General features: G+C 38.2%; 4 protein-coding genes across 4 annotated transcripts; 1 reads left to right on the forward strand and 3 right to left on the reverse strand.

Annotated features, from left to right (window-relative positions):
- Positions 1–2,443: 2,443 nt before the first annotated feature.
- Positions 2,444–3,945, reverse strand: LOC147516682 (uncharacterized). Its single transcript, XM_086593348.1, has 2 exons — positions 3,847–3,945; positions 2,444–3,046 (listed from the first exon to the last, which is right to left on the reverse strand). Exons 1-2 carry the CDS (start codon positions 3,943–3,945, stop codon positions 2,444–2,446), a joined length of 702 nt encoding a protein of 233 aa, XP_086449474.1.
- Positions 3,946–3,985: 40 nt separating this feature from the next.
- On the forward strand, positions 3,986–4,327 carry LOC147516683 (uncharacterized). Its single transcript, XM_086593349.1, has one exon. The coding sequence runs from the start codon at positions 3,986–3,988 to the stop codon at positions 4,325–4,327; it is 342 nt and encodes a 113-aa protein (XP_086449475.1).
- An 11,303-nt stretch (positions 4,328–15,630) lies between these two features.
- Positions 15,631–16,089, reverse strand: LOC147516684 (uncharacterized). Its single transcript, XM_086593350.1, has one exon. The coding sequence runs from the start codon at positions 16,087–16,089 to the stop codon at positions 15,631–15,633; it is 459 nt and encodes a 152-aa protein (XP_086449476.1).
- Positions 16,090–18,327: 2,238 nt separating this feature from the next.
- On the reverse strand, positions 18,328–18,938 carry LOC147516685 (non-specific lipid-transfer protein 2-like). The gene has a single exon (XM_086589180.1). It carries the CDS (start codon positions 18,847–18,849, stop codon positions 18,571–18,573), a length of 279 nt encoding a protein of 92 aa, XP_086445306.1. The 5' UTR covers positions 18,850–18,938; the 3' UTR covers positions 18,328–18,570.
- Positions 18,939–24,720: the final 5,782 nt, after the last annotated feature.

The following is a 24,720-nucleotide window of genomic DNA, read 5'->3' on the forward strand; positions in this document are numbered from 1 at the left end:
AAGTAGATAATAAATCCATCAAATAGCAATGGTGCATTTTGAATGCTCTTGGTAAAATCTAGACCAATTGAGACAGAGTACATGGATCATGAGTTTACGTTAGAATGCAACTCAAATATTGGTATGGTAAAATAGTGGAGTCAACTCTAAAGCAAGGGAAATCCCAATTTCATTTTGGGTTTTTGAATGTGCAATATATAGTAACACAGTGCACGTAGATAAAAATTGCTTCGTGTCCCTCCTTCTCAAGCAACTTTGCATTGAGATTTACTTTGTTGCCAGTCTTAGTAACCGTGACATCTTTCTTAATGAATCCCCTGTGAACGAAATAAGTAGTAATAACTTTTTCTTTGTGTTATCCTGATTTTGCTGGATTTTTCATTCACCTACATCATGTTTAAAAGTTTAATTTAAGTATACAACATACATCTTACCCCATACTTAAAACTTGCCTCAAGTCAACTGATTTCCTTTTTCTTTTTGCCTCCTTCCATTTCCTATTAAACTGAACTATATGGAATCTACACTCTAGATATAGTAGTGCATATGAAAATAGAAATTGAGAATTAGTCACCTGTTAGCGTCTAACAAACCCTACCTATACACTTATCCATAGCCTATATTTCTTTTGGTCCTACATCTCATTTGTTGTATGCGTGTCCCTTGTAGACCAATTTCTAAAACATAAACCTACATATATATGTTTTGAGAGTGTTTACTACCACAATATTTTTTTCTCTAGTGATTATTTACTGCTAAGTACTTTACATATTCTACATAATTACCTAACTGGTCTATAATGCATCCAACTATCCATTTAATAAAAGAGTTCAAGAATATGTAACGATCCAAATTGTGATTAAGTGTCTACTCTCTAAGCAAGTTGATTGAAAGTTGTTGGCAAAAAATGACATTGGATAAAAATTGAGATTGATGTATAAACTATCAGCCAGAATCATCAAAACATGTTAAGAGTTAGCACCACATTTACAATTTCAGGTTCCACTACCTCTTTTAATAACTTGTAACTTTAAAGCACGTAAGAAGCGGAAGTCACTTTATTGCTCCCATAAGCGTAGTTTGATTTGAAGTGTCGCAACGTCGGAGAAGAAGGTAACCATCCAAAATTTGCAATTACAAACAATAATCATAGTCCCATAGACAATTTGATAATGGAAAGTTTCACCATCTATCAAGTTCTCCGAAGACACAAACACATGAAGAAGCTCGAGCTGTATACGATCTGATCTGATATCTTAACCAAACTTGCTAATTTTTTTGTTTTTTTTTTTTTTTTTTTTTTTTTTTTTTAACTTTTTCGGTATTGATTAATGATGGAAGTATATTGACTCCTCTTGGTGAGGTTTAAGAGAACTTGGTAATACGGAGAATAATGATGAAAGTATATTGACTTCTTTTGGTGAGGTTAAAGAGAACTTGGTAATAGGGAGAAGCTTTCCTTTCTAGTTTGAGACAACGCAAGGTTTTTCCTAAATTTTATAATTAGTTTAAGTGTTGTGAAAATATTAGAGTCTCTGTGAAGGCTCTAAAAAATAGAGCCAAGAGGGTATAACTATAATGTATATCTATTAAGTATTAAGTATAACCATCCACCAAGTGGTTGAATCCCCTCAAAGCTTGCATAATTTACGTACATAGGTTTTATCACTTGGTTATTTTGGGTTGACGGATTTTGTTATTGATTTCTCTCGATCTATATCAAGTTACCAACCTGTGTTTAAGTGTTATATTCATGTGCTTCATACTATGTTGGATGAAATTGAGCTTTATTTTGGCTTTTAGCTCAAATTACATCCAAAGCTGAGATGAAACTGAGGTGGATGGTTAAAACTTCCGTGTGATGGGTTAGATTTGGAGTCAACTCAATAGCAACCCATCTATGCATCTAGCTTGGGCCCAAGATGAGCCTATAAAAACTGTAAGGTAAAGCTAACACAAAATACAAATTTCTTATACAACCCATATTGTAGCATTCATAGAAATTTACTAAATTTGGTTGCTCTATCAATGTCTTGGTCATTCCGTTACACACTAAGACCAAACAATGAGTCATAAACCTAGAAGCTAAACTGATCCAAGAAAAAGATAATAAATGTCCAACAAAGAAGCTGTCAATCTCTTATTTGTCTAATTTTCCTTAGTGTCAATTCCTTATTTGTCAGATTTTTCTTTAAAAGTCTCATATTTTTTTTGGAATTAGCCCAATTAGTGTTTAGTAAATATTGGAGACTCTGTGAAAGCTAAAAAAATAGAGCCAAAAGGGTATAACTATAATATATATATTTTTTGGAATTAGCCCAAGTGTTTAGCAAATATTGGAGACTCTGTGAAGACTCAAAAAATAGAGCCAAGAGCGAAGGTATAGCTATAATATATATCTAAGGACAAATTCACACTAAAATTCAATTACAAAAACTAAGCACTACTGAAAAGCTAGTCTTCTTACATTTTTAGCTGCAAAATCACTAATTAAGTCTTCATAATCAAGTTTTTCTACTAAAGACTTTTCAATAGATAACATAGCTAATCCATTTAATCTTTCTTGAGACATGCTCGATCGAAAGTAAGATTTGATCAACTTCAGCTTCAAAAAACTTATTTCTACAGATGCGACGGTAACTGGTATAGTCAACAAAATTCTATATGCAACCCACACATTTGGAAAACAGTTATCCTGTGACTTCAAGTGATTTTGCACATCCATTGCTTTCTTTGTGTTATCTGGTAAAAGTTCTCTCATGATTCTTAACTCTGAAAATAAATCTATCCCGTCAATATCAGAAACATCGGCGTCATGTTTCAAAAACTCTTCAAGAATAATGCAAGAAGTCTTTAAGCTATTTATATCTGCAACCTTTAACTTCTCTAAATCAAACAAAAACCCAAAAAATTTCTCATACACTTCGAACTGCTCAAATCTACTCTTGAATGAAGAAAGAGCTTGGTCTACTATGAATAAGAAGTAGTTAACTCGAAATGATTTTTCAACTGATTGTGCCACTTCTTCACTAATGTTCTCGTCGAACTGTTTTTTTCTACGAATGATCCGCCTTTCATGAAAAACTCTGGTTGAATTTCCATCATAGTTGCAATATCCTTACCTTCTGTCATGGCTTCTTCGAATCCGTTAATGTGAAGAAGAAACAAAAAAATAATAATAAAATAAAATTAGAAGTGGACTTCGCATGAACTCTTCCCACCTGGTACCTGTGGGCACAAGCAATGAAGCAAGTATGAATTGCATACACCCTTAATTACTAAATAAATTAAGGCACTTTGAATTCCCTCAAGTGATATATCATATAAGTTTCTTCCTTGCATGCGAAAACAATGAGTTATAAGTCAAGGCCGGTAACAAAGCAATCATCATAAGAGGAGTTTCTTCTGTTTCTTTATTATTCATGATAAGACGATAGAACTGGTTTTCAATCTTCCCTGCATGCGAAAACAATGAGTTATAAGTCAAGGTAACAAAGCAATCATCACAAGAGGAGTTTCTTCTGTTTCTTTATTCATGATAAGACGATTGAACTGGTTTTCAATGAGCTAGATTGACTTCGGGCAGTTTCTTGCTTGCGCTGAAAGCCAACTCATTTGTCTATAAATATTTTTTTCTTACATTGAAGATTAGCAAATACGATAAAGCTGAACTCCTTTCTATAAATAATTCAGTTCTTAATTACATATAAAATTAACAAATAAATAAAATAGTAGGATATATACAAGAGAAGGTGGTAAAAAGTGGAGGTTGTCCATGATTCTCTCAATGCCACCCATGCAATGCAAATAATATTGCTTAACTGGTTGGTTGGTCCCTCAGCTCACCCCCTTGATTTCTTCACTTCCACCTCTTCTCCCTCTCTCCCTAGCTTCTCTATCAAATTTAAATCCCCAATAATCATATCTATCTCTTTCCATACCCATACCTAAATCTGTCTGTAACTATTTGGCAATATCATTCAAGATGGCGGAGTTCCGGTCTTACGTGGGGCACCGGAAACTCGAGATTGTTAACACAAAGTATTTCAGTGAAAATGACATATACATGAACCGGACTCACTTGCCAAACCCACCAACCAATCATTCTCCTCGCTTAGTTTCCAATGTAGCTAGAAAGACGACTTCTTCTTCTTCTTCTCCGTCGTCACAGAATTTTAAGGATTCAGAGAGGAAAAGAAGAAACAGGGTAACCAAATATAAAGTTTCTGCTGTTGAAGGAAGGGTTAAAACTTCTTTTAGGAATGCTGTTCGTGTGATCAAGGCCAGGTGCTCGTCCATTGAAATATTGAAGGGAAGAGCATTATAAGCTTGATTTTACGGAAAGGCCCTTGATGAAGGTTTAATCAGAGAAACAATGTATGGCTAGTTATGTCATTTAGAAAATGTGTCCGTAGGGCGCTAATGTGGACATGTTTGATGAGTGCAGATTAGCTGAGTCTTCATCGAGGCAAAATAGGGTATTATAATCAGAAATCGTGATATGTGAGGATCATATTTATTTATCAAAAAAAAAAAAAAAAACTGCTTGCTTTTGTTTCTAGTAGTAGAAGCAATATATGGAATCGATTGTCGAAAAAAGAAGAAGAAGAGATCAAGAAAAAATTGGATTAGTATTTGGAAGTATTGCTGAATTAATTGGCACTCTTTTGGCTTTTCTTGTGGTATTCTACTACTGCTTTGTTTAAGTTGAAAGTTGAAATTGATGGAAAGGAAAGGAAAAGTAGTGGTTGGTCCACATTTTCTGTAAGTGTGATGTGTTTGTTTGTCATGGAAAAGAATATGGTCTTTCTACGAAGGAAACAAAACTCTGGAAAGGAAATGGTTTCTGAGTCCGTGGCTCAACCCTCGGATTTGAGAGAAAAAGAAAAGAAAACTACCAAGTTTTCCTTTACTGAGTTTTCCTTTCCTTTCCCAACATGTGCATAACAAACAATAATGGAAAAGGAAAACGAAACAAAAAAATGAATAAAAGCAACAAAGTTTTCCTTTCTTTTCCTTTATTTAAGTTTTCGCTTAACAAACATAATTCATTCCATTCCATAATTTTCCATTCATTTTCCAAATTTGCCAAATACACAACAATAAGAAAAATTTCCATTCCATTCTTTTCCTTTCTATTCCACAGCTAGTGGACCATTATTGAGCTAGTTTTACTTTTCTTTCCCTAAGTAAAGGTGTAAACAAACTCAGCCTAAGTTAGCAAATTGACACTTGGCTAAAATTTTACATATACCAAGAGATTGCTATCTATGTTACATATTCTACTCAAAGTATAAGATTTGTATAATTTAATGTTTACATTATACAACAAATAAATTTAGGTTTTTGATTTTTGTAATTGTAACTTCGAATAGGCGCATGTTGTACGTTTCACTTTATATATTTTTAATAAGAAATCATTTCGTTGTACAAGAGGATTTTTCTTCATTCTCGGTGATAAGAATTCATCACTAGAAAAACAAAAGGTGAACTACGCGAGACTTTTCCTTTCTTTTTCATCTGTAAGTGAGTAAACAAACGCAACATTATTTTCCTTTTTTAGATGATTGATGGATGTGGAAAACTGAGGTAGAACCGTAGAAAAGAGGTATTGAAAATAGAATGTACACTTTATTTATTTCCCAAGTTTCTTGTGACGTAAGAAACTTGTAATTTTCCGAGTCTTATTTAGTTCTCTCATTACTAGTCTAGAACTCTGATTTCCGATGATATAAAAAGAAATAACCGTCCAAGCAATATTATGTACTAGAATTCTAATTTCCTGACAGATTTTAGCTCTATGCCTTTGCATCAAGGTGCATGCTGGTTATTTATATAGAAGGTGATTAGTAAGAGCAAACATCCCAACAACACAAGAACAGGGTATTTTCTTATGTTGACTTTCGATCATTTTTTTTTTGCTGGGTAAGCTCATTTGATTGTATTAAAAGGAAAAAAGTAACAAAAAAATTGTGTGAGTGGATTGTGACAAGTTCACATCTCACTCAGAATCAGCACTAGGTCTTTACAAAGATTCAAAAAAGTGCAAAGCACTATCTAAATCTATAATAGGTACTAACAGGCAGGGCCGGCCCTGAACTTTGAGGGGCCCAAGGCGAGTTTCTTAAAATGGGCCTATATTATTGAGAAAAAAAACAAGTCTTTTATACAGTGTTCTAAAAAACGCTAGGCGGTAGTCGGGTGGTGGGAGAGCGCCGCCTAACGCCTAGACCTTCTAGGCAGTGCCTAGATGGATTAGGCGCTAGGCGGTTTTTTTTCCTAATATATATAGTAATACACACATATACTACAATAAATGAAAAAAATCATTTACCATAACTCAAAAAATAAACACATACAAAGATACTTATTACAAAAATGCATAATAGTTGAGAAATATTGACTTCATATAAAAACATACTCTTTGTTATAGTGGCATATAATTTACATTAGATTTAAGTCTTTTAAACTCATTCAAATCTTAAGCCTACACGGGCCTTTATTTTTCGACATTTAATCAAAAAAAAAAACTTGACTGGACCGCCTAGACTCACCTAGCCCGTCTAATCGGTCCGTCTAGACCCGCCTAGTCGGTCCACCAATTTTTTAAACGACTAGGGCCTAGGCGAGTCGGTTGGGCACCGCCTAGACCAAATTTTAGAACAATGCTTTTATACGATGGGACGTGGGCCAATGTTTGAGTGGACTGGACTGCACATAATTTGACTGGACTGAACAACCTTGAGTCCTTTACATGTGGTCTAGTAGGTATAAAATTATACTTGGGGGCCCAAAATTTAACCAACAAGCTGGGGGCCCTAGGCGGCCGCCTAGTTGTTAGTTGGCCTCGAGTGAGCCGCCCCGCTAACAGGATGCTCCCATCTTGTAATCCATGAAGGTCTACCAAGATATGTTCTTCCCATGTTGTTGTGCGTAAGTGTGACTCCCTTTCGGCGGCGACATCGCCAGAGAAGTTTGCTTCTCTCCAAATTGAAGTGATGACAAACTTTTGTAGCATATTTTGGATATGTTTCCATCTGTGCATAAAGGCCCATGGCAGTTGTGACGATCCAAAAGCTTGGACTGCTACTTCAAAGTCTGTTTCAACCCAAATGTCAAACCATCCCTTAGTGGCTGCCAATTCAATGGCTTCAATGATTGCCAAACACTCAGCCCAAGACTTCAGTAGTCACTCCCCACGCCTGCAGTAAGTTAAGAGAAAATCTCTGTTATGATCTCTGAAAGTATATCCAATCCCGACAAGTCCTGGCTTACCCCTAGATGCCCCATCAGTGTTGACTTTGATGGTTGGAGCATTTGGTGCAACCCATTTAACACTCTCTATTCGGGGAGCAGTTCTTACTTTCCCTTGAATGCAGCCCCAATCGCTGAGAATTTTGAGTGTCTTCTGAGTACATGACAGCCTTGGATAAGTGGGAAGATAATGAATTTGTCTTCTGACTTGTCTAAAGCATTTTAAGATGTATGGCTTCTTGTCTTCAAACACAACCATATTCCTATGTTTCCAAATGATGGTCATAGTGCCCACCACTGTCGAGGTCCATAGCTGTTTGATTAGTGGACTTCTGAACTGAGAGAGTTTGATGGCATCATTTAACTTGTTGAAATTTCCTCTCATCTTAAACTTTTGTCTGAGCCAGCTCCATATCTGTAATGAGAAGGAACATTCCCATATAAGGTGAGAATTTGTTTCTTCATTATTTCCACAAAGTCGACAGTAAGAAACTAGCTTGACGCCCCTTCTTTTGACTGCTTCATCAGTTGATATGCCCTTTTGACAAATTCTCCATGTTATAGCTGTGGTTCTAGGATGAGTGTGTGAGTTCCACATATGCTTGTGCCAACTATTCATATTTCTTTTCCTGCGGATTTCTTGAAATGCTGAGGCAACACTGAATTTCCCTTTGAGGTCGGGGCACCAAATAAGTGTGTCTTTATCACCATCATTCCATTTTAAAATGCCATCAGTTGTGAGTCCAGCAGTGGTTATCAAGGCCTGAAAGTTACTTGGTATTTGGACAAATCCATTTATAATAAGTGTACCTACTTTGGAGTTACAATCTTTGAGTTCATGGTTGGTGAGATTTAGTGCATCTTTGAGTGATACAGAACCTAGCCAATTGTCTCTCTAGATATCCACAAGATTGCCACTACCAATAGCCCATTAAGTTCTTGGTCTGACTTCTCGCATTGCTTCTTTGATGCCCTGCCATATAGAGGTTGGCCTATAATAGCCTATCACACCACCATCTCTTGTAAGATATTTGTTTTGCGTAAAGATTGCAAAATCATCTTTCCCTTCTAGAAACCTCCAAGCTAACTTCATGAGCATTGCTCGATTAACTTCTCTAAGTTTTCTAATACCGAGCCCTCCTTCTCTGTAAAGTTTGCATACTTTGTCCCACGCAACAGTTACTCCCTTTTTTATGGATGGATCACCACTCCATAAGAAATTTAATTTCTCATCGCTTTTTCGGCATCTTTAATCGCACTCTGAGGCCACTTGTAAATCGACATATTGTATATAGGCATGCTACTAATCATAGATTTGATCAGTGTGCATCTGCCTTGAAGTGAAAGCATACGTCCTTTCCAACTAGACAACTTGAGTTTAATTTTTTCATTGACTAAACTTGCATCTCTTGTGACTTTACCTTGGATGAGTGGGACGCCTAAATATTTTTCTGGGAGAGTGCCCACCGCTATGCGCAACTTTTGAACTGCTCTTGCCCTCCTATCTTGTGTAAAACTCCCCAAAAAAAATTTACACTTGTCTCTGTTCATAGTTTGGCCTGAGGCTTTCTCATATCTTGAAAGTAACTTTGAAATTGCTTTAAGATACCTGAGATTTCCATTGGTGAAGATAATAATGTCGTTCGTGAAAAGCAAGTGACTTGGAGCTAGTATATCCTTGGCAAAGAGCATTGGTTTTATCTTGTTCCTGAGCATCAAATCATTGATACCTCTACTCATATAATCCTCTGCAAGAGCAAATAGGAGCGGTGACAGTGGGTCCCTTTGTTTCAATCCCCTTCCAACAAAAAAGTACCCAACAGGTCCCCCATTAAGAAGAATAGGCATGCGAGCTGATTCCATGATTTTTTTTATCCATGCGATCCAAGTGAGTGAAAACCCTATCCTTGACATGACTTGACAAACAAATTCCCAACTCATAGTATCGAAAGCCTGTGAAATATCCACTTTGATTGCTGTATTGCCCCCAAAACTTTTTCTATTTAGTTCATTCATGAGCTCAGATGCAAGACCGATGCTCAAGTGCACACATTTGTCTTTAATGAATACGTATTGTTCCTTGGAGACCAGCTTGTGCATGTGTTCATTGAGTCTAAGCTGCAACACCTTTGAAATTTTTTTTCATAAGGAAATTACTCATGCAAATTGGTCGATAGTGTTTTAATTGCTTGGCATCCTTGCTTGCTCTTAGGGATAAGAGTGATAATGTTTGCATTGAGTATGACTACACCATAAATGGTGTTTAGCAACAATTATAATCGTTACTTATATTTTTACTAGCGCTTATATCCGTTATTTCTGAGGTGTTACAGTCATTTAGGCAAATTTAGTAACGGATATATTCGTTACGTATATTAATTTAGTAAAAGATATATTCATTATATATATTAATTTAGTAACAATTATATTCGTTGGTAATTATTTTGTAGCAGATAGTCAATTGTTGATTGTCCACAAAAATATTTCATTTCTAACGGATATAAGTGTTAGTGAAGCTTGGGGCCCTTTCATTACTAACATTTAGCGTAACAGATATAACCGTTACTAAAAAACAATCCAGTGCAAAAAAAAATTATTTTTTCTGGCGCCAAAAGATTTCTACCGTGTGCGGGGCTACATCACATCTAATTATCCACAATCTATCTTACATACAAAAATATTACATTACATTACAACTCAAGTAACAAGTGAATAAAAAAAAACCCGACTCAGTTAACATTATAGAATTAAAGCCACCAATCCAAATCCAAATTTACAGAACAAACCCTTGTAAAAATGAATTAACCTAATCCTATCCATCCAAAATTACAACAACAATTGTAAGACAATATAATAGAAACTGACAAACACTAACAAGCTAACACAACTACCAACTCGACCATTGAGAATATGCCAAGTACCAGTCAAAAGTAGCACCACCATCTTCACCCTTACATTGTTGGATGTGTATACCTATTTTTACCAAAAAAATGTCACCTTAATCTCATACTTCCCACATAAAAGAATAGACCACAAAAAGTTGAAGCCTAAAATATAGTTTAATACCACAAAATGACGTAACGGACATATTATTACCTCAATGAAGGCACTAGGATGTGCACAATTCCGTTTCTCTGATAATCTCAAAGTGTATTATGCAACAATGCCGCAATATCAAATGTACCTCTCGTATTGCTTTGAGAACAACTATATCTGCATTCAAATTCCAACGTGCCAAAGAAGTGTTTATCCTTCATAAAGTAATCCGTTGATTACTAACAAATAAGGATACAAGCAAGCAATTAAACTCATGCACCTACAACCAAAATTCAGATGTCTAAACTTGTATTGTGAAAAATAAATCTCCTTGTTCAATCACTTAGTAAGCTTAACCTACACATAACCAAATCTATTTTACTTGATTCACCCTCCGTAAAATATCACATGGATTCAGTATGCATACCATGAGTCTGCCATGGTAGAAAAGAAATTAGACAAAAAGGTTCTCTCACCAAGGCTTAAAACATAATCTAAAAAGCACTACCTCAACATTATCACACAATTCTTATAACACCTTAACAACACCTCGTCCTTACCACAATGATTTCCCACAATGTATTAGAAATGTAGAGCAACTACCACTCAAACACCATAATGCTAATGAGTCATCCATTTTGCAAGTGAATTAAATGCAAAAAACAATATCTAAACACTACCAACAACCCATTTCCTTCATAAGAACAAATTTAGTTTGTAATAATTTCTTTCAGTAAGGCAAGTAATTTCTTTTTTCTAATGACAAAAAAAATAGTACACAAAAAAGTAACCTTTAAGGGTATTAGGGCATCTCCAATGGGGAGTGTAAACCGTATAGAGTGGAAATTTTACACTCCAAATATAAAAAAACTCTCTCCAATGGGGGTGCTATACCGTAGGTAATAGTGTATTAGCTAATAGAGAGGGTGGGGAATTCCCCCTCTCGCTATTAGTTAATAAAAAACCCGGGCGACACTCGAACTAACGTCTGAGTGAAATAATTTTCGGACGTCACTTGGAGTAACGTCCCTTTCTAATTCTAAAGTAATTTTTTAACTCGGACGTCACTCGTCACTCGAAGTGACGTTCCAATTTAAATTAAAGAGGGACGTCACTTGGAGTGACGTCCGAGTTTAAAATCTATTTTTTTTGTACACTCTTCCATTGGAGAGTATAGAGTGTAGATATTTATAAGCTATACAATACTATACAATTAGAGGTGTAAAATCCTAATGGCACCTACGTGGAGCCTAGGTGGAGGTGTAATTTTACACCCCCCATTGGAGATGCCCTTAAAAGACCTTCGCTACACACCCAAGATTTGAGCAAGAACAATACCTGAAGGTGAACTTGGATTTCATTCTTCTAAATCTGATGACTCAAAACTAAATTTACCATGTCTAGACATAATAGATTATATCAACGTAAGAAGTAAATGTACCAAGTCTTTGGATTTCATTCTTCTGAATCTGATGACTCGAAACTAAAATTTTGCCTTGCCGTCATCACAGAAATAATCATTGTTTCCCACACCCTTTAAAACATAAGGAAATTAGTCAGTGTGCCAATTCTTCATCCTCTTCAGGAATGAAATAAGAGAAAGAAAAACAAATATTAGAGGCACACACACTAACATAACAAGTTATTGTAGTGTAAGGAATCATTCATAACAAGTTATTGTAGTGTAAGTTATTGTATATTGATTGATAGAGCAAGGCCTATGGCTTGAGAGATAGGCAAAGTGAGCCCGCCACTGTCAACTGGTTTAGGAAGATGCCTACTTGTTCAACTGGCTCACAAGGCATGCATACACAACCCAGGGAATCATACTCACTTGGATGTATTCAAGCACGAGACGATCCGAGGTTCCGGGCTTATGAGAGATCCGGAGGAGGGAGAAGATCTTTTCACGGGGAAACCGTATGTTAAAGAACCCAGAAGCTCAACCCTTTGAATGGATTCATTGTCAATCCTTCACACAAGTGCTAAACAGGTCTATCAATCTACCCTATTTGGGGCATACCAAGAGAATGAGGTGGTTTACTACATCAGCACTCAAATTCTTTCCCCTGAAGCAAGCAGGCAATCTCACATCAGGAAGAGACTCTCTCTACAGTACCCTTCTGTGATCACTAAACGTTTTGTGCCTCTTTCCTTTGAAGGCTGGTTGACTCACAAGTATCAACAACAGTTACGGGATCACTAGTAGGTTATGGCAGTTCATGTTCTGGGGCGGGGGTCAAGTTACATAAATGAGAGAGGCTATCCGGCGATCCAGGGCGGAGGTAAAGCACAAGGTAAGCTTTAGCTTCTATTTCCGGTTTGATGTTTGTGGCGAGGCAAGGGTTTACTGATTTATTTTCTAACCAATCACCATTGGAAAGCACCACAGAGAGAAAGCAAACTGAAGAAGGAAAGACATCAATCAATCATAGTGGGAAGCACCGCAAGTTGCTTACTAAGAGTGCTTATTTTATTTAAGGGGCACGCATTTCGGCAAACAAGCATTTGTAGCAAAGCAGCCTAGCTCAAATAAGAAAGTAACGGATTTATTATAAGATATGGATTCATCCCCTAAAGAGCAGCCAATAAGGAAGCATGGAAGTCCTAAAAAATATCGAAGTGCCATCCTCGGTTCGGATATAGCGAGAATCCGGTAGCCGACTTCGATTGCGAGAAGGAAACCTACCTTAAGAGAAAAAGAAAAATCTAGCAATGTTCTCGGAAGTAGCTATCAACGGCAGAGGAAGTTGCTAGCACTATCTAACGACTCGCTTTGTACTAGTGTCTTGCGCGCACTGCGCCTCTAGGAAGGGCTCAACTCAATCCCAACATGGTTCTTTGTAACTGGACGAATTTGGTCGTCACACATAAAATAGATATATAAGGGGATTGTTCTTAAGGTATGTTATTATGTTCCTTCTTCAGGCTGGAAAAGCCTTTATATAGAGAGTGTTGAAAAAGGCAGGAACGTGAGTCTGGTAACTCTTTACTATTACATCTTTTTTTACACACAATCGGACTGCCGAGCTCCCAACTTGGACTCTCTTTCAAAGCAATCGCATTCTATATAAAGCTCATAATAAATGAATACCAAAAGGAACAGTACATAATGATGGAATATCAAGTACTCAAATTGTAAATAAAACTAACTAGTGAAACTCTTGAAACTGACATTGATACAAACCCGTTACTTGCTAAATGAAATTGACTACAGTCTCCAGACAGTGATATAACCCCGTTACTTGCTAAATTCATGGCAGAATACCAGACTAGCTAGTAACATACTAACATGGTCCATAGACATAGTTCACTGACAAACTAGTGGCATACGGTCAAGTCGCTCCTAAGTTGTCTGTGTACCAAAAATGAAAGCAGACACGACTGAGCCATTACCGCACACTACTCGAGCTGCGTTCACACTAATAAGGCACTCGATGTCTAAATTACTTGAATTTCAAATCTCAATCTTGGCAATTGCTAGCAACTTGTTATTGAGTCATTGCAATAAGCATTAAATTAAATAAAATTGCTGAAAAATCATAAACAATGATCTTAAAGCATGGTCCAATTTTGTATGGAACTGATTTCATGACCATACAGGCATAGGACTAATTAGTTACAACTTACAAATTACAACTACATGTCGATGTGTAATCAAGTAAACTAGACAAAAATTAGCTGCAAAGGAATAAATACATATAAATTGCTAATGAAATTGACATATAAATCAAAGAGGAACCAAGCAGTTGCGTATATTGAAAGGAAGTTACCTGATCTTCGTACACTACTTCAGTCCCAAAAATCAAAATCAAAATAGGAAAGAATGAAGAAAGCAAAACGAGTTGCATATGTGTCCTACAACAAAAATATAAAATTTTCAGTGAGTAAAAATTTTAGCCATTCAATGACAGATGTGTCAGGTTCTACATGGCCAGAAGTGAACATGGATCCAATTTATTTGAATAGGCTACTTAGCTTAGTTCAATCAACAAAGTAACCCCCGCTATTAAGTATTAAACCAACATATATTTAAACTTTTACCTCAGAGTTAAACTTAGAATACCCGGTGAAGATTCCCTTGATTAACCCAGAGATGGGCGCTGTCTTCTTCTACCTTCGAACGTGCCACCACAAAAAAAAATTTAAAAAAAATGAGATGAGTGTTTGATAATTGAGAAAAACATAGGGGTTTTGAACGATTCTTCTTCAGTTCAGAAGTTATCCCTATGATAGCAAATGATAATTATTCATCCAAATCTAGGGTTAATTGGGCGGCTTCAGCAACAGAAAGGGGAAAGTTGAGTTTTTTAGGTTGCTTTGTTGAAGTGAAGCAATGCATAGAAAGGGGGATTTTGGATGGCGACGAAAAATGGTAAAGATTACAAAGGCTTTGATTTGTGTGAAGATGGGAAACACAAGTTTGAAAGAGAATTGAAGAGATCGAGATAGACGAACCATCAAAAAAAAAAGAGGTAGACGAGAATGTGGAATTTTGATCCTCACTTAAATTTATCTTATGTTTTTGGTCACAAAAAAACAGCTGGGGTTGCTGCCCAGAATCGAACTGGGGACGTTGAGCAAGTAAACTATCGGTGTGACCAGTGCACTACAGAATTCGTTATACTCTCAGTGTTTTCTAACGTATTAACCTTAGGTTATATAAGAAAAAGTTTATAAAATAATTTAAAGAATAAAAAGAAATAAAGTGACGGATAACCTGATCTCTAACGCTTATATCCGTGACAACACTGCTTACGAATATATCCGTTAGTAATGAAAAATTTGGTCTGTTACAAATTTACCATTCTGGTGTAGTAACATCTTTAAAGAACGATTGTACAACAAAACATACATCGTACCTAATAATGCTCCAGCAATGATGATAGAAATGGCCCTGGAAGCCATCGGGCCCAGGAGCACTACCGATTTCATGAGGAAGATTGCCTTTTCTATCTCCAAGAAGTCAAGAATCCTTATCAGCATCAAGTTGTCATCGGTAGTGAGCACTTGAGGAATCAAATCCAGGAGTTGCTCATCTTTGTGTAATTGTACGGCTTGGAACTTATGATGGTAGTGATCCACCACATGTTCTTTGATGCTATCTTGTGTGGTAAGGAGGGCTCCATTGTCATTAGTGAGTTCAGAAATAAGTGCAGCTCCCACTCGCATTTTGTGGATGGTATGAAAATATATGGTGTTCCGGTCGTCTTTTGTCTGCTTTTCTTCCTCCAAAAGGAAGCCTTGTTTTGAAGAGCTATCTTCAACTCCAATTCCTTATTCATCACTTCATTCACCGAAGAGTCATCCTCTATGTTCAAATCTGAGAGTGTCTATGCATTAAGCAAATCTAATTCTGCTTTCTTCATGCACATTAACTTCAACATGGCCATAGACTTCATAATTCCATCTCTTGAGTTCCTTCTTAAGATTATGTAGTTTCTTGATAACCTTGAAAAGAGGAGCTCCTACCACTAACTGCTGCCAACTATTCCTTACAAGGTCCACGAAAGATTGATGCTCAATCCAGCACTTGTTAAATCTGAAAGGAATGTTTTTGGGCTTTGGAATTGAGGAGTAGGTTCCACATAAGGGTGAATGGTCAGATCCAACTCTACAAAGGAACCTATACTTCCAACCATCATACTTGTGAATCCAAGCATGATTATAGAAGGCTCTATCAATCCTGCTACACATTCGTTTCTTCCCGAACTGATTATTGCTCCAAGTAAACTCATTTCCTTCGAAACTGATCTCCGTGAGACCGCATTGGTTAACATAGTAAAAAAAGTCTTCCATTGATGTGTTGTTAGGCCTTCTACCACCTTTTTTTTCTGAGCATCTTAACACGGCATTGAAATCTCCAATTGCAAGCCAGGGCAGAGCGGTGGTTGTAGTGCTGAGTTCCCTCCATAGTCTTCTTCTAATGCTAATAAGATTACTAGCATGAATGACAGTAATGACAGAGTTATTAACTAGAACTGTGACCTATTGTTCATATGAGTGAAACTTTTGAACAGTGATACCCTTTCGAGAGAGAATCCATATGTTACCAATAAGTCTTGTGTCAGAGTCATTATGAGTAATGGCTTCTTCAAAATATTCTAAACCATTTTGTTTGAGAGCAAAAGTGTCGGGCTTGATCAAAGGCTTAGCAAGACACAAAATATTTGGTCTATGAGATTTGACAAAATCTCTTAGTCTTTCTACTGCTTTTTCCTTCCTAACACCCCTAATATTCCAAAAGATAACTTTCATTGAGAAATTCATTTAAATCTTGTTGGAGTGTTTCTAGCCCTGGGTGGAAGAGGAATGAGACCCATCTCTTCCCTGTTGGGCTTACCTTTTCTTTTATTTTGACCCCCTCCTGCCATTTTTCCCTTTCAGTTTGATCAGCCCAAATCGGGGAGTTCAGCAAACATTCAGCTTCAATTTGTAGGAATACTTGGTGTATTTGCATCCACTTCCCGCTCAGAAAGAGAGGTAGATGAAATAACAATGTCATTCTCCGCATGGTTACCAAATCTGATAACTCTTGATGGGCTACCTAACAAAATTGCCTGTGGAGTGTCATGGGCAACCATAAGAGAACTATCAATAGTTATCTCCTCCACAGTTGCAGTAGTTGTAACCCTTGCTAACCCTGTTTCTATCGGTTCCTCAGCGACAGCATTGAAGAAAGCTTCTCCATTTGCAGCTGTAGAAAGTCCTTCAACTTGTCGGAATCCTAAAACATTTTTCTCGACATGAGTGGGCAAGGCAAAACTATGGGCAACTGAGTTGTTATTAACAACAGCCTCATATGGTTCATCTATGGCAATAGACTCCACAATTTTCTCAACTGTTTCAGCAGCGACAACTTCAATTGATCCCAAATTAGCTTCCTTTTGTGTTGGGGCTACATCGACTATCTCTGTTATGTTGGCTCCAGTAACTCTTTCTTCAGTGCTGTCAACAAACACCGGTTCGGAGTCATCGGAAAGCACTTGAAACCTGTTCGTGCCTATTTCCACCTGAGTTGGCATTGTCTTTTGGACCCATGCGGCTTTAGAGCTTTCTGCTGCATTTGTATCCTTTTGCTTGTTTCTATTCCTCCGATTCTTTCTTCCTCCATGGGCTGGTGACATGAATTTGATCCGGAGTTGGCTTTGAGAGGTCAATGTCGATGAGGACCCTTGCATAGTATCCATATTCTCTCTTAATGGTTTTTTCATTGACTTGCACTGGACCGCCAAGGCCTTTCGCAATGGGCATTAGCACTTCTGGATCCCAGTATTCTTGCCCCAAACCTGGAAAACGAGAATCCAAACAAGAGTATGAGTTTGTTTTTGGCTGTCGGGATTGAAATTTGGTGTCCATGGAGAGAGCCGAAGAGGAGTGTTGTTGAAATTCCATGAGCCACCAGCCCACACTCCATTAAGATCTTCAGCATTTGAGAAACGAATGAACAAGTACCCCTTCCCTACTGGAGTAAAAACCAAGTCTCCCTTGGGTTTCCAGAGGTCATGAGCAATTTCCCTGATTTGATCATCACTTCATCAACCGGTCTTTTGAGCATTGGTTAGGTTCAATTTTCGTCATGAAGCCTAATTTTCGTCACTGCCTATTTTGTCATCACAGACTTTTAAGCATTGGTTAGGCTAAGTGTTAGGACCAGTACCGAAAGACCTGAAAACTCGGACTTAAATCCTCCTCTTTGAGCAAAATGTAAGGCCACTTCTTTGCAAATTGGAAAGCATTTGTTAATTTGTTGATCAGGGTTCCCCAATTAATAACAATGGTATTAAGTACACGGGAACATACATAATTTGAATAGTTCACGTGCGAAAAGCGTTAAAGTTTTGTCATTCTGTTTGAGCTGATGATGTCGCATTGGATTCAAGTACTAGGTGTCTAGGATCTCATTCCTTTAGATCCAATACCTTGATACAAACAAGATATTGACACCTATTTCATAGAGCAAATCTCAGAATCACAAAAATTCCATTTGACACATGAGTAGTCAAGTATAAAGGGTTTGCAATTTGATAACAGACCTTCTATAAGTAACTTTTTATTATATATATATTAAGGCACAGATTTTATTTTTATTTTTTTGCTCAAATCACAGATTTCATTTCATCGGAGCCTTTGTGCAAACTTCAACATAGGCATATGGCTAGACAGAGAGTTGAAAAGGAAATAAAAAGACGGTACTGACAACGTAGGATCCACCAACATTACTGTTCTTGTTATGTTCACTCCAAAATATAATATGCATGTGCACCCTCCTTGTCGAGTCTAGCATCTGGGATAAGGTACACCACATCTGCTACCAACTCGTCGAGCGTTGGGAGTATTGACAAACCTGCTCAGGTTAGGATTTTTCAAGTACTGGCAAAGGCATGATCTCTGGCTTTTCAATCTAGTACAACATGCTGGAGATGGGGGACTTCCGGACGTAATAGCACCCAAGCAAGGGCTCAGCTGAGTTGCATCACAGGTAGCTGCCATGGAGAGATTTGCGAAGCTCATTATTAAGAAGAGCGCGAATAAAATAGTCATGTAGGATACCTTCATCTTAATCTTCTTCTACACAACAATGAGTGAGTGAGTGAGTGAGTGATGAGGGAGAGAACTTAAGGATGGGTGCATTGAGGTAGGGTATGTACCTTGTCTATTTATAGCTGAATGATTGTGAGAAAAACCCAATAAACAGGAAAAAAGGTAATTTAGGTTCATGATTCACCCCTATAAATCATATTCTTCTTGTGTGGGGGTGGGGCTCAATAAGCATGACACACCACTCTGATTATGGAAGTTTTCCAACTACATCAACACTTGTCCGTAGATTTTAGTCTGACATACGCTTGTCAAAGTCCCTGCACTAGCAAACGAGAAGGACTTATATTATGTGAGAGTGCGTTAACTTTTTCCAATTGGAATGCGCATGGTGGACAAGGTATGTACTTAAAAATCTTATATTCAAATTCTCATTAACCCACCTAAGCAAATCAATTTGGTCATTTAAGATTTTCTGATGAGTGCAATATACACCTAGCATACCTGACAATATAGCCCCTAGTTAGGTTGGTGGTCATTGGTGGCTCTTGCTCCCTGCCCAAATTCGATCTGTAGGGTGTGCTCCGAGCTCTACACATATATTACGATAGACTAGTATGTAAGGCAGTAACTAGTATGCGATCTGTGTTAGGCACCAGTTCTTTTAAATTCTTCAAATCCGTCACCTGTTACTACAATTTTTTGTTACATGAAAATTACATCGTGCAACACGTAAAGTGGGGCAAAAAGATGTTGCAACGGAAATTGGTATTTATTTGCCAATAAATTAGATACACGGAAGTTTTACTTAAAAATAAAGAAAGCTGAAAAAAAATTACGCTGTTCGGCACTTGATGGGCGGATTAAATACTTCGAAGGTTGGAGCCAACTTGGAGGGCCCTCTATCAAAAAGTGGTAGAATTTTACATCCACGCATGACAGACTAATGATACTCTGGCCTCCTTTCAATTGTCAAAAGACGTGATTCTGCGTTGGTCCTAGACGAGACTATGAATTCCAAAGTTCGTATGAACACATGCCGATGGAGGGCTCTATCGCCATTTCAGCAAGGGAAGGCCGCTTCAGATCACTGGTCCGCAAGTGCGAACACTTTTGATTGCGAAGATCCACAATCATGAATGTGATCCACATTATTGGATCATAAAAGGGAATCGACTAAGCATTTCTTGTGGAGTGCCAATGATGACACGCTCACTTTTGAGTTCTCACACAGTAGCCCTACAAGGTTGTCTAAGCACATTAGTTGAGTCCATTCAGAATTACAAAGACGTATTGCTCTGATTTTTAATAACAAAGACTCTAAATATGATTCAAAAGTATAATGTCTTGAGAAATTTCAGTCATCAGAGTTTCTTTCGTGTTCTGCCTAAGATGCTCCTTAGTGTCCTTACTAAGCTGTAAAAGTCACATCTGAAGCACTAAAATTATTAGTGTGAGACAACCTTGTAGGGCTACTGTGTGAGAACTAATACGTACTATTAGGTATACAACTTAATTAGGTTCATAAAAATGACATACTCTCACCCAATATTTCCTACTCAACGTTTCTTACATAATTTTCCAATTTTTAGTTACCAGTTACAAGTTTACAACGACCATAAGCTAGGTTCCATTTACCTAAAAAATAAAAAATAATGACAATAAACTAGGCTCCTGCTTCCCACATTCTAATATATGGTAAAACAGAAATCACCAATTTTTAGCAAAATTTTGGTATAACAAACTCTCACTCTTGTTTATGGTCCCAATATATAAACATACTTTTCTTATAGATTCATTAGATTGTTGAACGATTATTTAATAAGTCATTGTAAATGTCAAATTTTATCCTTAATTAGGGATTAGACTTAACATTACACCAAGAGTGGATAGAGCATGAGGCTTTGGAAAGGGAAGTGTTGATTTTGTGGATTACACCAAAATTAGTGAGTAGTAGTTGTGATTGAGAGGGGAAGGTGTTTGGATGCTGGTTGGGGCTGTTGTTCTTCTATATGGAGAAAATGTCTACATATCCATCTTTTGTGAGAGTGTGGAATCAATCCCAAATGTTGTTGTAAAGGTGTAATATTTTCGGTCTACGACCTGATGTTGTGGTTGGTAGGGAATGATTGCACTCTTTCTTGGGACAAGAGTTGCCTACGTATCAAGTTTCTTCGATAAACTTGAATCAAGCATTACGTAGTTCATCTCTTTCTACTTATAGATGTTTGAGTTGACTTTTCTTATTTGCTCCAGGCTGTTGTAAAGTGTAGATCCATATTTTGTGCTATCTTGATGATTCGTCATTACTCCTAATGTTACAAAGTAAATGTCTCCTTGATTGGTGCAGTGACTGAGCTCTAGGATCGCGGTTGATCATTCGCTTCCATATATGGTTGTATCCGCTGTTTGGTACAACCTAAGTCTGGGTCGTTGTTACGTCCTGATGGCTTAGTACAAGCTGGTGATGTACGAGCTGTGAAGGTACGACCTGGTGTGTGGACATGTGTGCTGTAGTGATATGAATATAGAACGAAAGGTACTTACACAGCCCATTTTATTTTATTTATTCTTTGGACAGTTGCGGTGTGAAAAGAAAAGATAAAGTAAAGCTTTCAAACACGTGTCATACAGCTGGTTCGTTTGGTTTTGGAAAATGTGCAGGAACTGTTGGACTTGGTCCATGGGCCCAAATCGTGGCGGTTTGTGGGCGAAATTATGATTGCTTTTTGTGGGAAGGCAAAACGTTTTGTCAGTTTTCAAGATTTGTGCAACTGAAGGGTTTTTGCGTGTGAAGGCTTCTCATTTCTCATTCTACCAACACAAGTGAAGAAAAAAGCTGAGAAAAAGAAAACCAAAAACTTCTCGTCTTTTCGTCTTCAGGTGCGTTCTTTCGATCTAAAAAATTTGATCTTTTGTTTTCTTTTTGCTTTCGTAATATCTATTACCAATGATAGTTTGAGTGGGGAAGTTGAGTTGGATCAGTGGAGAGAGAGAACTGTGAGTGATGAAGATGGTTGTGTTAGGTCTCGCAGTGGAGGTGAGGCTTCATTGTCTTCCTCATTGGAGACGATGGCTGAGGAGGTGGGGTCTAGGTTGGTAGGTTGTACTGCTGCTTTGAGGGAGGAGTTTGGTTGGGTAGACTCCAACCTGACTGTCTACGACCTAGGTGGAGAGAGGAATGTGTTTGGCATGGATTACGTTCCTCGGGATGGGGGTGTTGTGGTTTGTTATGGTCAACTGAAGGCTGGGATGAGATTGTCATTCTCCCGTCTTACTGGGGAGGTTTTGAATTTTTGTGGAAAAGCACCTTGTCAGTTCGTAGGGAATAGTTGGAGGGTTTTCCATGTGTTGGATTTGTTGAATGAGAGGGGTTATAACATCTGCTTATCAGATATGCTAGAGCATTTCTTTGTGAAGAGGTCGTCTGCAATGAACTTTAGTTTACAGGTGGTGAAGGGGAAATCTGCTGTGATTGTGGGGGTGAGTAAGGATGATTGGGGGCGTAGGCCGTTATTGGTTGTGGGTAATTATAGTCCTTTTGACTGGGCGTTGGATAATTGCTCTATAAAGTGGGATGGTAGGTCGTTATGTTATAGGTCGTAGTGTATATATGGTAGTTGATATTTTGAATGTTTTGACCACTTTATTTTGTTTTTGTAGAGGTTGTTATTCGTTGGCGTACGAGTGTTGGGGCTATAGAAAAGTTTGCTTGTTTGAGTTGGGAGGAGAAACGAGCTGTCTTAGGGGAGGTTGCACATTACTTCAAGAAGCGTGGAGAAGAGAAGATCAACCGAAATAAGGTTGAGCAGAAGAAAAGGGCTCGAAAGCTTGTATTTGATATCTCTGATTCTAGCTCGGATACTGAGATAAAGAGAGAGAACCAAATGAGAGCACCTATTTCTGGAGTGAGAACTTCTGGAGGAGGCTCTGATAGCCGTCCTGTGTCAAGACGAGCTGGGGAGAGAGGTAAGAGTGATAGGGGAGGTCATGGTGGTGGGAGTTCTGGGGGTGTTGGTGATGCTCCCGCCCCCTTTCACAGGCCTCAGCTGAAGAGGCGTTTTGAGGTGGTAGAGCTTAAAGGGGTGAAGAGGACTCAAACTAAGTCTGAGGAACGACCTGGTTCGATGGAAGGTAGAATTCCTCAGTTAATTGCTCCTTAACAGCATTAGGAACAAATCTTCCCTCAAATCTTACCTAGAAATCTTCCCAAGTCATAGGTCCCACATCCACATTATCCTTGATAGACCTCCACCAAAATAAAGCTGACCCCTCCAACTGGTGAGAAGCCAACTCCTGCTTCTGCACCTCAGTGAGTTGCATCTTAGCAAACACGGACTCACACATAGTAACCCATTTCTCAGCATCAATGGCCCCTTTCTCTCCCTTGAACTTCTGACCTCCTAACGTTGCAAAATCCTTGTTTCTCCTAGCAAAAGGATCCCCTAGATTAGCATGTTGACCCCTCTGAATAGTTTGCACCAACTGAGTTAATATTACTCCCAAATCAGCAGATATGGTATTACTTCCAGTACCAGTAACGTCATTGTCATCTCCAGCCATCACCTTAAACAAAACAGACTTCTATTAGTACTCCAAACATCTTAAACTCAAACACACCCAATCACCACATTCCGAGAATCACCTAGACCTTCCAAATCTAGGCTAACCTAACCTCATCAGGTCGGGCTCCTTTAAAGAGGATGAACCTGAAGGAGCTAGCGGTGGATGTTGGGCTGGCTGATGCCCGGGGCAAGAAGAAGGCTAGTGAGACTGAGCCAGCTGGCCAGAAGTGCAAGGGGTCGGGGAGTGCGGCCCCAGGTGACAAGAGTGGTGTTTCTGACATTCTGGATAGAACGGTCACCTACTACGACCCCGTGAGTAGGTTGACGAAGCTAGTGAAGAATAAGGACTGCAGTTTCAAGTCTTCACTAGTTACGAATGGGCTGCTAGAGAGTATTGCCCTGGATGGGGATAGGCACCAGTTGGAGACTGGGAAGGATTTGGAGGGGAACCTGAAAGATATGGATTGCTCCATCTACTTTGTAAGTATCCTTCTGATTTGAGCTTTTGTTTTGTGCTTTGATTTATTGCTTTTTGACTTATTTTGTTGGTTGTTAGGTCTTGGCCCTGTATAGGAAGCTAAGGGAGATGGCAACTATCTCCGACCTATACATGAAGGAGCTGGAAGTTGCCAAGGAGGCCTATGACAAGTTGTTGGTTGTACAAGAGGTGGACGGGCTTTGGAAGTTATGAGGGCTCGGGGGGGAGGTCGGGGAGATTTGGGAGGGTAGCCTTGTTGCAGCCGTCTCTTGACGTTTCAAAGGTGGAGGTAGGGCATTGGGTTGCTGAGTGTAAAAATGTGTAGGTCATTGTTGAGTGAGTTCAGAATGAATACAACAACCTAGTCGACTTGGTAGAGAGTGGTGATGTCTACGTTCTGGTGGATGATTACATGGGGCTAGAACGTAAGTATAAAACCCTCAAAAGATCGGTTGAAAGTGGGGCTGCAACAGTAACTATGAAAAGTATTGTTACAGATGCTAGTAGACGATCTGATCTACCAACCCGACCGGTATTGCTCTGCTTTCATTGATGAAGATGTTTCCACGAAATCTTATTTGCAAGTGGTGATCCGGCTAGCAGCTCTATTGGTGAAGAGGGCTGCCAACTAGACCCTTTAAATGTGGAGAATCTTCCTTGCATCAACTGATTGTGCTCTTCTTGTAATTTTGATGATGGATGAAGTGTTTGAATAATATTGCCTTTTTGCTATTGATACTGATACTTTTATTTTTTATGGGGATGCTGAGGTCGTTTTCTCAGGATAACCTGGGGGCCTCTAGCATCTAACAAAATTTTTAAGAAGTAAAAAATATTTAAATTACT

This window comes from Coptis chinensis, chromosome 2, assembly GCF_015680905.1.
Source record: "Coptis chinensis isolate HL-2020 chromosome 2, ASM1568090v1, whole genome shotgun sequence".
NCBI classification, from domain to species: Eukaryota; Viridiplantae; Streptophyta; class Magnoliopsida; order Ranunculales; family Ranunculaceae; genus Coptis; species Coptis chinensis.